The sequence below is a fragment of the Castor canadensis genome, chromosome X (assembly GCF_047511655.1).
Source record: "Castor canadensis chromosome X, mCasCan1.hap1v2, whole genome shotgun sequence".
NCBI classification, from domain to species: domain Eukaryota; kingdom Metazoa; phylum Chordata; class Mammalia; order Rodentia; family Castoridae; genus Castor; species Castor canadensis.
The window spans coordinates 109,634,261-109,650,156 of NC_133405.1; the positions used below are offsets into that span (position 1 = coordinate 109,634,261).

At 32.9% G+C, this 15,896-nt stretch overlaps 1 protein-coding gene across 1 annotated transcript in view; it reads right to left on the reverse strand.

Moving 5' to 3' along the window:
• The window catches only part of Cfap47 (cilia and flagella associated protein 47), a 393,644-nt gene that overhangs the window by 353,422 nt on the left and 24,326 nt on the right, over window positions 1-15,896 (reverse strand). Inside the window, exons 11-15 of the mRNA XM_074062282.1 lie at window positions 14,215-14,367; window positions 12,250-12,442; window positions 11,995-12,091; window positions 5,603-5,819; window positions 5,058-5,299 (exon numbers count right to left, since the gene is read on the reverse strand). Of these exons, the coding sequence (XP_073918383.1) occupies window positions 5,058-5,299; window positions 5,603-5,819; window positions 11,995-12,091; window positions 12,250-12,442; window positions 14,215-14,367 (902 nt within the window). The remainder of the gene's footprint in view (window positions 1-5,057; window positions 5,300-5,602; window positions 5,820-11,994; window positions 12,092-12,249; window positions 12,443-14,214; window positions 14,368-15,896) is intronic.

A 15,896-nucleotide genomic window follows, 5' to 3' on the forward strand; every position in this document is an offset into this window, starting at 1 on the left:
GATCTTTGATCAATTTGCCACCTCTATATATTTCCCAATACTCTGAAATACTTGTTAACATCGAACACTCATTCAGCTTTCAGAGGGAGGAATCACCATTACCAAAGACTTTTAACAACATGTACATGTCCCTAGAGATATAACTTCTGCTGTAGCCAATAGTAATTAACTATTTCTATAATTCAAATACATTAAGATCCCATGTGGTATATGGCGCAATTGGTGTGAGATGTTTTTACCTATTCAAATCCATCATTTTTTGGAGTAAGGAAAATAACAGTTGATGGAAAAAATGAGTTAGAAGTTTTTCCCAAAGAAGAGAGGAACCTCTGAAATTCAGGGGCACAGGATACAGAGTGGGACAAAAGAGTGACTATCATAAACTTTGTGTTGAGTTAGGTTGATTTTCATGTGATGCCAGTTTCTTTAATCTTAAAAAAAGATATAGTACCTATCTTCTAGTTTTGCAATAGTTATACAGGGAGATAAAAGCATATGCAAAGGATCTGACATTGTGTGAAATTCTCAGAAAACATCTAATGTCAGCTATTTTTAATATTCTTAAATGTTAACACTATGTTAGGCAATCATTTATAAAAGGAAGAGAGCTGATTATGGAAATGTGCCTACAGTCTAGAATGGACTACAGGATTACATTTGGCTCTAAGTATCAAAAAGTCCTATTATAGGGGGTTAAATAGATAGGGGTTTATCTTATGTATTCAGATGCACAGGGATAGGTATTCTGCCTTATATTGACAATGGCTTCAAGAACCAATATACCTTCTAGCTTCCTATATTAACATTCCTTACTATGTGGCCTTCTTAAGTGTGGAAAGGAATCATATAGTATGGTAGTTAAAAGGGCATAAATTCTAGGGTCAGTCTCCCTGGTTCAAATTTCAGATCTGCCACTCGCTAGCTAGCTGAGACCCTAGGCAAGTTAATCTCTCTGTAACTCAGTTTAATCATATGCTAAATGGTGATAACAATTGTATGTAACTCTGAGAGTCCATGTGAGAATTAAATAAGCTAATATATACTTGAAATAGTGTTGTACTTAGGAAGAGGAAAAAGTCAAAAGAAATTTCTGTCCATATTGCTTTGGCAATGAAGCTGGTAAACAGTTTTCTAGATAAGAACACTGCTGCCCCAAGTAAAATGAGGCCCTGAATTCCAAGTAAAATGAGGATCCTGATAGAAAGGGGACTGGGCATCAGATATGAGTTTAGCAATGTCTACAATAGGAGATAGATGTAAACAAATAGTTGTCTGTGACATAACCAATGCATAATGAGAGCAGAAAACATGAGGACAGAAATCTTAATTAGCCCAAGAAAGTGGAGGAAACTTCACTATATGGCATCTGAGTTCTGACATGAAAGATGAGCTGGAAGTTTGCAGAAGACAAAGCTTGGGGTGCTGTAAAAGTCACCACATCACAATTCAGGAAGAGAGTGGAGATCAGGGAAGACTGTGATGGGAAATAAAAAGATTCAGCGCTACAAATGAAGCCATCTGAGTGCCCTGAGAAAAGCTGAGAGCAAAAAAAGGATTACACATCCACATTGATGAGTTTGCTTGCGAAGAATTTTTCCCTCTAATCAGCATGCATATATTTTTCCATAAATATTATCATATGAGTTGACAGAGAAAAAATCAGATGGCTGAGCTGAGCGAGGCTAGGATTGGTTAGACAAGTATTGCAGATGGTCAAGGATTGAGAGAACTGAGAATGACGATGAGAGTGAACTGACTGAAGATAAGTTCAAGGATTGAGTGACTTGTGGTTTTATTAAGGGTAAAGACAACAAAGGAGTAAACAAATCAGGCAGAAACATGTACATAACCTACAAAAAATTAAATTTGAAGTGAATACCATCTCAGAAAATATCAAACCACTCATACTTTCTCCATCTTACAATATAAACTATTGCAATCCAAGTTCAAAGTACATCTCAGGGAGAAAGAGCAAACATAATATAAATTTTAATTTAGAATTATCCATGTTAGTTTACAAAAAAAGGCAGAAAAGCATATGATTAAATGTATTATCCAGGATACAAAATCAATATAATGTAATAAAAATAACCTGGGGAAAAGTGACTTCTATTTATACAAAGAGGCAAAAATTCTATAAAATTGAGTAATTAGTTTATGAATATTCTGAGGAAATAAACATAACAAACCTACATACATAGTACAAGCAATACGCACTTCCTTCAGTGCTATATACAACAGTTTGAGGCGTTATGGTACTTGTGTTCTTTTTTATGTTTTTGGCAGTACTGGAGTTTGAACTCAGGATCTCATGCTTCCTAGGCAGATGCTATACTACATGAATCACAGCCCAGCCCAGTTTTCTTTTAGCTATATTTTCAGTAGGGTCTCATGTTTTTATTTGGGCTGGCCTGGATTCCCATTTACAACGCCACATGGCTGGGATGACAGGTATATCCAGCAGTACTTGTGTTCTTAAAACAGAAAATGAACTTAAATCCTAAAGATATGACATTACTCATACAAACATTCTATTTGGAATTAAATACTTTTGTGTTTTTATGCCTTAGGGACTGGTTTTCCAAAAATATATATATATAAAGAGGTGCCATGGGTAACCCAAAGAAAATAAAAGTAAATACCAAAGTCTCCCTTGTAAAAATAGGAGTTTTAAAGGACATAAGAAATATAACTGGTATTCCAGTTTATAACATTTGTAAATTTGACTTCTATTTTGTACAATTAAGCATTATCATTGCATTTTCATGGCAGTCACACTGCCAAGCCCAGTCCAGTCATCCTTCATTAGGATGGAGAAATACAAGGGAAAATAATTAGCACACTGTGCTTTTTAGACACCTTTAGTGCAACATCAGGTAGTTGGTCAGAATCCACAGCTGGATACTGAAAACATAATTACCACTTTTTTACAACTTATTTTTTGTTTTGTATTGAGTGTTTATCTAGCAGCTCTAAAATGTATAGAAATATGTTCTCTTTCTTCTCTGATTATTCTCTCCCAAAGGGACTCGTTATTATAGTTTTAAAAGAGCTTGGTCAAATTAATTTGAGAAATATTGATAAAAGTAAACTTCAGATATGAAATAAATTATGATTTGGAATTGTGCTAAATCAATAGTAAAAAAGATTAAATGGTTAACAATTATCTCTGACCTTAATAAAAGGATAGACTACTTCTACTTGTTGAATTTGTCAACACCTCTCCCTATGCATCTACATTCAAATTGAATTTAATATTTAATATTGTTTTTATAAAAGTCTCTGTTACAAACATTTGTGGAAATAAATTTAGAATCCTGGTTTGGAAATGACTGATATTCACAAAAATTATACCTCATACAACATTGTTACAAATCAAACTCTTTTACTCCTAAATTAAGGTAGGATGAAAAGGGAATGAGAAGGTAAGTGAGAGAGAAGAAAACAGTAAGCAAGGAATTGATAATAAAGACAAACAGCATGATGCTAGCAAGATGTATGATAGGCTGTTGTTATTCTGAGGACACTTTTAGAGGAAAACAAGATGCAAACAGAAATAGAAAGATCCAAACAGAAATAGAAAAATTTCATAATCATATAACTATCCATTTATTTGGTGCATTCTCTTTTCCAGGCATTATAGAAGATTTCCATGTGTTTAATCTTTAGGGGACATTTTCATCTTTCCATTTTATATGTGAGAAAACTAGCATTCATAGAGAACTTTGCTCAAGAAAAAATAACTAGTGAGAAGCTTAGATTACTTTAGAAATCAGGTATATCTAATTTCAAAGTTTATTTTTACTTTCCATTCATAGAGAATTTACTTCAGCTTCTTATAAGTCACCATAGTAAGTCACTGAAGATACAAAGATTCAGATCTTTCCATTTAAGTGGAAAGGGATAACATGCACATAAAATGAAGATATCATATATTGATCAATTTGTAATTTTCTATTTTATTTCCTTAAACAATGATTTGTGTCCTCATAAGGTTCTCCAGCACATCACAGTGATATTTGCCAAATTTGACAGGCTAATACATAAGTCAGTTTAGCAGTTACCTGAGTTCATTTTCTAGCAAGTATCTTATGTGAAATTATAGATTTCAGGATATGAAGGAATCAAGGGCAAGAAAATGATTAACAAATACAGGAGACCATCAAGAACAGTAAATCTGAGATACTTTTCTATTAGTGTTCTTAATAAATGGCATTCTTAAGTTTTTAATTTAATGACTGAATTTTATTAGTTGTATTACACACTGACTAGAAATAGCTTATGGGCCCTTCTAAAGTAATTTGCAATCTAGCAAAATGTAAGTCATTATGAATCATATCCTCAAAACTAAACAAAAATTACTTTCTTCATGAGTATCCATGATGGTTAATTTTAATTGTCAACTTGGCCAGATTGTGAGACTCAGTTTTGTAGTCCAACATCAGACTAGATGTTACCATGATGGTGTTATTTACAAGTGATTAATAGTTAAATCACTTTAGAAATATCTAATTGACAAAGATTGTACATATTCAGGGTATATAATATGATAACTTGATATATGCATATATTATATGATAATTTTGCAAGCAAATTAATTAACACAGAGATTACCTTTGATTACTTTACTTAATGCCAGTAGGTCTCACCCAGTAAGATGAAAGCCTTAAAAGACTAGGAACACAACCAGAAAAACTATCCTACCTCCAGAATGACTTGGGAGTAAAGACTGTACCATCAGTTCTTCCCCAAATCTACAGACTGCCAACCTGCCCTGCAAATTTTAGACTTGCCAGCCTGTAGGGTTGTGTGAGTCAGGAACTTCTTCTCCATTTTCATCTATTTTATGCTTCTATGTCTCTGGAGAACCCTGACTAGTACAGAATTCATAGTTTCAAATGATATTTATGTATGCCCCTGATGATGGTATGTATCTAGGTTGTTTCTATGCTCTCAGCATGAGTACACAGTGCACACTCAATAAATGATGTATACCTAAATGCATGCATGAATGAATATGTGAATGTCTAAATCAAACAAACATAATAAACCATTACCAGTAGCTGGACGAATAGAAAATGCCACGCCTCTTATTGTGTTGACTGGGTGCCATCCAAATTGGGCAGAACGATTCTGACGATTATACAACTTAATTGTCCCTTGAAAACATGTTTTTACCAAGAAGCCTTGTGGTTTCAGTACTATCTCATTAGAGGATAGCTCAAGTTTTACTGGCTGGACAACAGCCATCACTAGGATGTGTCCACCGGGTATGTTGTTCACTGTAAAGGTGAATGATCTGTAACACAACAAAAGCATCCAAATTTAACTGATAATAGCTAATTATGAGCACAGAATTCAGTTACATATAAGATGCTTATGCTAAAGATTAAAATGTATAATTTATAGTGTGCAATATTCCAAAATGACTATGAAAGAGAATTAGATTACCTCTGAAAAATAAATCTACAAGTCTACAAATTGAAACACATACAGTTTCTATGCTTTAGGATCGATCAAATATAATATGCAATTATTTAGGTAAATAAATACACATTTTACAAATGATTATAGCACATAGAAATTCAAGAATAAATCTTACTTCCAAAATTTTCCAATGGTATGAGATTCAAATATCATTGAAACATAAGTACTAGCTGTAGGTGGAATCACATAGGAAAATTGTTTGGTTTTCTTAAGTTCTTCCAAATTAACATCTAACTGGATTAAAATATGCATAGGTAGCATATTAATAATATGCAGCATATGAGTATTTGTAGAGTTCACACAGATATTACCAAAGTTAAGGATAGAGGGTCCTGAAATAATGAAAAAGAAGTTATTAAGTCTAACATTAACAAATGTCTTCATTTATATTTTAGATTTTCAAACTGTATTCTAATCAATAAAGTTGTATAAAGTTAACAGAAAAATATTTATTATAATATCAGAAATGATTAGCTACATTTTAATCTAAATAACTATAATTTGATGTTTGTATATTATTGGCTAAACCTCAATATGAATATATTCTAATCATATAGAAAATCATAGGACAAAATAAACACAAGACAATTCATCTCAGAACACTAATTTGCAACACTCCAACAATCTCTATATTCCCATCATTATAATTATTTTATTTACTAACTCAAAATTTACAGAAGCTGGCAATTTTCCCATGACCCATTGCATAAGTTTTCTACTTTAAATGTCAAAGCTTTTGTATTATGACAATTTTTATCATTATAATTCTTTTTTTGTAGAACAGAGATTTGAACTCAGGGCTTCAGGCTTACTAGGCAGGCATTCTACCACTTGAACCAATCCACCAGCCCTGTTTTGTACTGGGTATTTCGACATAGGGTCTCAAGAACTATTTGCAGGTCTGGCCTTGAACTGCAATCCTCCTAATCATTGCCTCCCAAGTAGCTAGGATAAAAAGCATGAGCCAGTTGTGCCTGGCTATTCTTAATCTGTCCTTTGTTTTGTTTTATTTTGTTTTTTAAGATACAGTCTTGCTATATAGCCTAGATGGGCCTCAAACCCACAATCCTCCTTGTCTGCCTCTCAAGTGAAGGGATTATAGACATGAATCACCATGCCTGGCTCTTAACTTGCCCTTTGTAACAGTTTTAGTCATAACTGATACAGAGCAAATAGTATATTTGAAGTGTACAATTTCATTAGTGGTGACATATGTATAAACCTATGAAGCAATCACCACAATAAAGACTAAACACTCACCACTCCAAAACATCTTGTATCCCTTTATAATTTTTCTCACCCACCATTTTTCATATGATTATTTCCCACACAACTCACCTGCATTATGTCACTGTAGATTAGTTTTCATTTTCTAGAGTTTTATTTGAATTGGATTGTACAGTATGTAACATTTTCTATGTATTTTCACACAGTTAATTTCCTAGAGATTCACCCAAGTTTTTACATGTGTCAATAGTTCATCACTTTGAATTACTAAGTAGTAGTCCATCATATGCAAATATCACAATTATGTGTGTTTCTTTACCTGATGATTGATGCTTCGATTGTTTCCAGCTATTACCTATTTTAATTAAAGTTACTACAAACATTTGTTCACAAGTATTAGTTTGAACATACGATTTCATTTTGTTTGAATAAATATCTAGGGGTGGGATGGATGAGTTACATGGTTTGTGTATGAATAAATGTATAAGAATCAATTAAATTGTTTTTAAATGTTTATATAATTTCACATTCCCACTAGCAGTATAGAGTCTACAAGTTTCAATTCCTTGAAATCTTTGACAACAATTCAAATAGTCAGATGATTTTATTTAACTCTAGCCACCTAATAAATTTATAGCAGTATCTCATTTCTGTTTTATTTTGTGTTTCCCCTAAGAATTAATGACGTGCATTTTTCCGTGTGTTTGCCATTTGCATATTTTCTTTGATGAACCACCTATTCAAATCTGCACTTTTTAAAAATTTGGTCGCTATTTTCTTAAAATAGAGTCTTGAAAATTTTGTTATATAGTCCGTTTATGAGTTCTTTCCCAGATGTAAAATTTGTAACTTCTACTAGTCTACGGATTGTTTTCATTCTCCTGCCAGTATCTTTAGAAGAGTAACTATTTTTCCTATGTATCCTTTTCTGCATAAAACATATGACTTATGCTACATTTCTCCCAATTTTCCTAAGGTATAATTGACAAATAAAGATTGTAAATATTTACATGGTACAACATACTCTACTGATATGTGTCTATAATATGATATAATTAAATCAATCTAATCAACATATCATAATTATCAGAAACCTTTGAAAGGTAATAACATTGGACTAGCTAGGAATCTTAGGAATAAAAGGATGAACCTGTAGTGAGCTCCCTTAGGTTCTTTCTGTCTCCTATATATTTTGGTCTGAGCACTAGAATAGTTTCAAACCCATGTGCTCTACCAAAGAACTGGAAAAAAGGGCCAGAATCTTTTTGACTATACCTACCCTATTCGAGACCAAGCAAGAAGTTGTTGCCCTCAAAACTAGGTGATATGAAGATATAGTATAGAGCCCTGATAAGAATATGCACCATGCACTAAGGCCATGAAAGACCACTCCTTCTTCTCGTGAATAAGGCTAATTTAATGTGCAGTACCTCTCTTCTTCTGGATTCTAGGGTAGAGGCATACTGACCATCTCTAACTAAGAGAAGCAATGGTAACATCTCACCCCTCATCACTAGCCACTGAAGAATTGATGAGATAAAGACACAGCACAAAAATCTTCCCAACACTTTAAAAAATAGTGCAGAGGTGCTGCTTTCACTCTTTATTGGAATGGTGACCACAGAAATTGTGGGATATAAGTCCTGTTGTCTATTACAACTTGCTAAACTAAAGCAAATAAGCAGTTGACCTTACACCCTCTCAAACCCAGAGTGGAGAGAAGGATGGAGCTTAAAGAAGGAGATATTTTAAATGAAGTTATGGTCATACCCTGAGTTTTCCCCATGTGAAATCTACCAGAATCAACAAAGCAAATGCCTAGAATGTGAAGTAATGCCTGGGTTTCATATTGTCTTCTAGGTGGCATGCAAACAGGGAAAATCAAAATTGTGAAAGCTTCAAAAACTAAATTGACATTTTTACACCACCACACAAATATGGGCTAGAATGTGTGTTCTGTTGCTAAATAAATTAACTATGCACTAAAACAGAGGGCTTATCATGTCCATAGTCCAAATCAAAATTACTTATACCTAAAACCATGAAAATCTCAAAAAAGCAAGACTGAGATGACACAGACATTAGAATTGTATGAGAAGAGTTTTTAAGAAACTATTATAAAATGATGGAATAAGGAATTATAAACACACTTGAAACAAATGTAAAATGTATTTCAGAAAAAATATAGAATATATAAAGAACTAAATAGACATTTTAACACTGAAAAATATAATCAGTGAAATAGAGAACTAAAAGGTAAGCTCCATAACAGAATGAAATGGTAGAACTAAAAGTTAGTGAATTTAAAGAAACATCAATAAAATTTATCCAATCTGAACAACAGAAAGAAAACAGATGGGAAAAATGGGTCATAGAGACTTGTGGAATAAAAGCAAACAGTTGCAAATCTCTATCATTAAAGTTTCAGAATGAGAGGACAAAGAGTTGAGGGTAGAAACTGGAAGAAATAATGACTAAAACATGGCCAAATTTAGCAAAAGATGTAAACCTACAGAGTCAAGAAGCTCAATGAAATGCAAAAAAGAACCCTCCCCCAAAACCCATCTAGACTTTCAAAAACACAATGAAATAAAAGTATATATGCATATCAGACAAACTATTTTTCAGAACAAAGAAACTTATTCAGGGACAAAAGGGACACTACATAATAAAAAAGAGACCAAGAAGACATAACAGTACTAAATGTGTATGCACCAAACAGTAGACCTTCAAAATAATATGAGGAAAAAAAACCTGAAAGAACTAAAAGTAGAAGTAAGAAAACTGATGATTATAGGTTGAGACTTTAATCACTTTTGTTGGCAATTGATAGACTCACTACACAGAAAAACAGTAAGGATTAAGAATCATTAGTGTAACTGACTAATTGGTATCTAATGGCATTTAAAGAATACTTCATCTAATAACAGCAGAATATACCTTCTTTTCAAGACACATGGAATCATTAAGGAGGATGGCCAAAGAAAACTTCACAAATTTAAAAGAGTTGAATTATGAATGAATATATTCTCACCACAACAAAATTAGAAATCTTTAACAGAAAGAAAACTGAAAATCTCAGAATATAAGCAGCATACTTCTAAATAACCCATGAGTGAAAGAGAGACTTTTAAGGAAAATTAGATAACATATATAACTGAATGAAATTGAAAATATATCAAAATATGTGGGACGCAGCTAAAGGATTGCTTAGTGAAAAATTAATAGTGCTCAATAATTACATTAGAAAATAAGGACCTAAATGAATAATTTAAATTTCTACCTCAAGAAATTTTAAAAAGTAGAACAAAATAAACCAAAGCAAACAGAAATGAAAGAGAGAAGAGAAAAGAAATCAATATTAAAACCATAAAAACTACAGAGACTTTTAATGAAATCTGATGCTGGCTCTTTGAAGCTTTTTCTTTTTTTAGACAGGGTCTTCCTATGTTATGCAGGCAGGTCTGGAACTCAAGATCCTCCTACCTCAACCTCCTGAATGTTGGAATTACAGGTATATGCCATCATGCCTGGCTCTTTTTTTCTAATTCTGTGTGCTGGATTCTCCTAAAAGGAGAATAGTTTGATCCATAATAATTAATCATCCTCTGCCTACCTCTCTCTCATGGACACCTTAACTCCAGTTAGAGTGAAATGGGAACTTTCTCTTCAGCTTAATATAGGCACTGTATCTTTAATCATAATCATCATTTAGCAGGCTTGATGGAAACAGACCTAGGGAGAGAGATTCTGCAATACCTCTACAAGGTTAAGGAAAAGTGGTAACCTGTTTTCCTAAGTAACAGCCATCTCAAATGTCTTATGGCTTCATTTCAAACAGGTATCTGTCACTGCTCAACTACATTTCTTAGTGACTTTGAACACTCTGATACAAAATAGACTTCATGAATAACCTCATTTTTCTCTATCCATTTATCCTGCTTTATGTTTCTTCATACTTTCTATGCAAAGGTCATATTATATAAGACAGGTTTATTTTCCTGCACCTACTCCACCCAATTAATCTCTAGGAGACAAGTGACTCAGTTTCTTTTATTCACTGCTATATCCTCAAGATCCAGAACTTTGTCTAGTATATGGTTGTCATTTACTTAACACTTATAAAAAGACTAAATGGATAAAGAAATGAAAGTTACACATTAAGCATCTTCTAATATAACCTACTCATTGTATGAAGTTTTCACAAAAAACTTTCTAAACACTATCTGTCAGACAGTTAAGCACCTTGCCTATATTATCCCACTCAGTTTTCACAATCACACTATAAAATGGGTAAGATTATCATTACTCATTTACAAATGAATAAACTGAGATTCACAGATAAACTTTAATGTTGGAGCTAAGAAGTTGCAGAATCAAGCTGAGTTTGGCCTCATTATAGAACTTTCCTTCTCTATTACACATAATGTGTTCCTGAAACACACATAATTACAGAGAGAACTGAGCTAATGATCCATGTCTTAATCTTCTACATTTAACATCTACACTATACATGAACACATAGAATATAAAATTTTAACACAGTTTAAGGCCATGTATGGTGGCATATGCCTGTAATCTCAGCACTTAGGAAGCTAAGGCAGGAGGATCACAAGTTTGAGATTAGCCTGGCTACATAGCAAGACCCTGTCTCACAAAATAAATAAACAGTTTAGATGTTATAATAGTATAATCTTGTAAAACAAAGGTACAATCAATATAAGTTCTAATAAAGATTCAGTTAAAATATACAATATTTATTTACATGAATACAAAATACCTATATTTTAAAAGACCACTGTATGATGGGAATTCTAAAACAGATGATTGAGAAGCACAGTGAATCTTTAAACACAATAAAGCAACAAATTTTCAAAACAACTATGTAAAGACTGGAAATTTGCCAAAAACACATAACAAACATTTATCATGTATTATATGATTCCATTTATATGAAATGTTCACAACAAGCAAATCTATGTAGATATAGATTTATATATAATATATTATATATAATCTTTATATCTATATATGCATATATATGCTTAGGGCTGGGGGTAGAAATAGAAGTGACTGCATACAAGCATAATGGTGATTGTAGCATTCTAAAATTGAATTGTTATGGTGGCTGCATAACTGTAAATTTACTGAAATTCATTGACATATACTTTTTAAACTGATGAATTTTATGGAATATAAATTACCTTTAATAAACATGCTTATTTATTAAGCATATTTATATCTACTACAAAGACTGTAGTATATTTTGTATATTCTTACCAACAATTACTTGATGAATTTGCTTTGGTGTCAAAATTAAGCTGCAATCATATTTTTCATGGGCAGTCGATGGTTCCAACTTAAGTCCTTTGATAACCTTAGGAAAATCACATTTTCTAAAATTAATCACTCAGTATTAGCAAGAGCCATTTTCTCATCACATAACAAAATGTAGAACATATGAATAAAATAAAATAAATTAAAAAAACACAAAGCAGAAAATAAAGGGTAAAAAATGTAAAATATTGCACATGCCTTTCTTTGCAAGGACTCAGTCTCCTTGGATGCCATTTTTTTGGTACTTAACAATTCATTAGATTTGATTGGACACTCTGTTGAGTCTGTGGGTAGCACCAATTCTATTTCCGCTCCTGAGAGCACAGGTGATCTTAGACCTGACCCTGGCCATATGCCTATGTCCCAGTCATTACAGGCATGCATGTGTTCCCTATCAAAATAATAATAGCAATAATAAGTAATAAGTAATTGAGGCCAAGTTGTTTAAAAAATAAAACTATATATGCAAATATTTCCCATATTTCCCACTGTTGGGACTCACTCATATGTACTTAACCAGACAGGTACACTAGTCTAACAGGAAGGTTTCCTCCACTGAGGGAATTACCTTCTCTAACATCTCATAGAGGAACATCCACCCCTACTCTGTCATACTCAGGGACAGCCCATAACCAATGACTGGTAAAGTTCACAAAATACAAGCCTCTTTGGCTCATGGCAGAGACAACTATGTTGTATAATATATGTTCTTACTATATACAAATATCAACACATCAACACAAAATTTATCGAGGACCTAAATGTAACACCTAAAACTATAAAACTACTAGAAAAAAATCTAGAAAAACCACTTTAAGTCACTGGCATAGGCAATGGTTTTTTGATGAGACTCTAAGGCACAGGCAACACAAATAAAAATAGACAAATGGGACTGTACCAAAGTAGGAAGATTTTGCATACCAAAAGAAACAATCAAGATTGAAGAAACAACATACATAATGGGAAAATTTGCAAGTATTCATCTGACAAAGTATTTATCCCGAATACATAAAGAACTCAAAGAGTTCAAATATGTAGACAAATGGTACAAATAGATACTTCTCAAAGGAAGAAATTTAAAAGCTAAAAAATTTATTTTTAAACCTCTCAATGCCATTAGCAATCAGGGAAATGAAAAGCAAAACCACAATTAGATATCCTCTCACTTTAGTTAGAATGGCTATTATAAAAAAGACAAAAAGTTTAAAATAACACTTGCAGGAATGTGGGAAAAAATTCTCAAATACAATGTTGGTTGTAATATAAATTAGTACAGCCATCATGGAGAACAGTGTAGAGATTCCTCAAAAAACCTAAAAGTAGATCTACCATATGGCCCAGCTTATTCCACTTCTGGGTGTATATCCAAAGGAAATGAAATCAGCATACCAAAGAGATAGCTACATGCTCATGTTTATGTACCAGTATTCACAATATTCAAGATATGGAATCATTCAAGGTGCCTGTCAATAGATGAATGGATAAAGAGAATGTTGTACATACACACAAGGAATATTCAAATGAAAATATCTTCTCATTTGTCGCAAAATGGATAGAACTGAAGAACATTATGTTAAGACAAATAAGCTGGACAAGAAAGACAAATATCATATGTTCTCTCACATATGTGCATGCTAAAAATTGATCTGAATGTAGAATAGTTATTGTTAGAGGTTTGGAAGGTTATAGGGGGAGGGGTAACAGGGAGCATTGGATATGGGTAGAAAACATAGCTGGAAGTAATAAGGTCTAAAGTTCTTCAGCACAGTGGAGTGACTATAGTTCACAATAACTTGTTATATATTTCATGAAGAACTAGAAGAGAGGAACTTGAGTCTCTAAACATCAAGTAATAAAAAAAGAAGGAAATATTAACAATCTTCTTCTAATTAGTGTACATTTATACATGTTCTTAAACCTCCCACTGTACTTCTTAAATGTTTTCAAATATCACATTGATCAAAAGTTTTAAAAATATTTGTAGATATGGAAATGCTAACTACTCTGATTTCATCATTACATATTGAACACATGTATCAAATTATTAAACTGTACCCCATAAATTTGTATAATTGAAGCAATAATTGATTTTCAAAAGAAAAAAATTCTGGTTCTATGGGCACCGGGATTTGCTCCATGTTGTTTTGAGGAACTGAACTTTACCTCTCTGCTTGTTTCTTCAGGCGCACACCTCTTAAATATCTAATATACTTCATATAATATTCTTCATGTATTTTCTTTTCTAGTTTTTCAGTTTCAGTATACTCAAAATCAGGATCTGTATAATCGTGTCTTGGAGTCTTTGTGAAAATCGTCCTACGATATGAGTAAATCATTTAAAATGTATACATATATATTAACTCAGCCAGTATGTACAGTCTGCCTAATGTTGAATAGGACAGATTCTAGGCCTTTCCCTCATATCCTATGCTAGACTCTTTTAATTTTATTTTGTGTGGGTGTGTGTGGTGGCACTGGGGTTTGAACTCAGGGCCTCACACTTGCTAGGCAGGCACTCTATCACTTGAGCCATTCCACCAGCCCCCTCATATCCTATTTTATATGAAGACACTGCATGTAAAAATGAATGAAACCTAATTTTTATCTGTAATCTAATCAGAGAAAAATCTCTTCTTCCTAAGGTCACTGGGATCTAAGAGTGCTTACTATATAAGTCCATCCTTAGAGAGTTAGTCAACTTAGGTAACTTGGAGAGTTCTACAAAACAGATCGAACTTCAAAAAATTAGACTTGAATCAGCTAGTTTTTCCTATAAGTATATTGCTTTTAGATCAATAAAATCTTAGAGCTTATGAAATAACTATCAATAATAAATCTATACAAAGGAAACAATCCAAAAAAAGAACTGCAAATTACATCTCATATTCATTCAACTGGCTTCATACTCTTCCTTGTTTAACCACCACATATTTTTAATAAAAATAAAAAGTGCAATATGGTTGGTGTGTTTTTTACACCTGTATAAATATGGAACATTGAAACCTGCCAAAGACATTTTAAGGAGGAGGGGGAAAAGGAAGAATACTTGTGAGGATGAACCAAAGCAGGGTACTCTGTACACATATGTGGAAATGTCCCAATGAAACTCCCTGTACAACTATTATTATAAAAACGTTTTTATAAAGTGCAGTTATTCTACTTTCTAGCCTTGGTCCACACCTCAATCCTCAGCAAATTTTGTCAGTCATTAAGAGTCTCACCCACAATAATTAACTCATGTATGAACTATAAATGAAAATTATTCAAAAATCAATCAAATTTTCTCTATTTTCCACAATTCCTCAATGTTTATATGAAGACATCTTGAACTGAGTTAGTCTTTAACAGAGTGACACAAAAAATGGAAACTGTATAGCTACTTAAAGATAGTTGTAGATATTTAAATTTCCCTACAAGCCCTAAACTCTGTGGTACTGGCAATTGAACTCAGGGTCACAAACTTGCTACCCAAGTGCTCTGTCACTTGAGCCACCCCCCGCCCCAGACCTTTTGTTTTTAGTTTGCTTTTCAGATATGGTCTTGTGGTATCTTTATCCAGGTTGTCTTCAAACCACTGTTGTCCTTTCTCTGCCTCCAGAGTAGCTGGGATTATTTTCATTAACCACCACACCCAGCTAGCTCTAAGACTTAACCATCCATAGAACTTAGAGATAATTTCTATATCTGAAGTCCTAGGGTCTGTAAGAAGAAAAGGAGGAACATGGAAAGCAGTAATGGAGAAAATAACATAAGTGACAAGGCATTATTAACATATCAAAATCCTTTTCAGATCCTAAAAGAACAAATATCTAGAAATTCTCTGTAGCTTGGAGTCAGTGATTTTT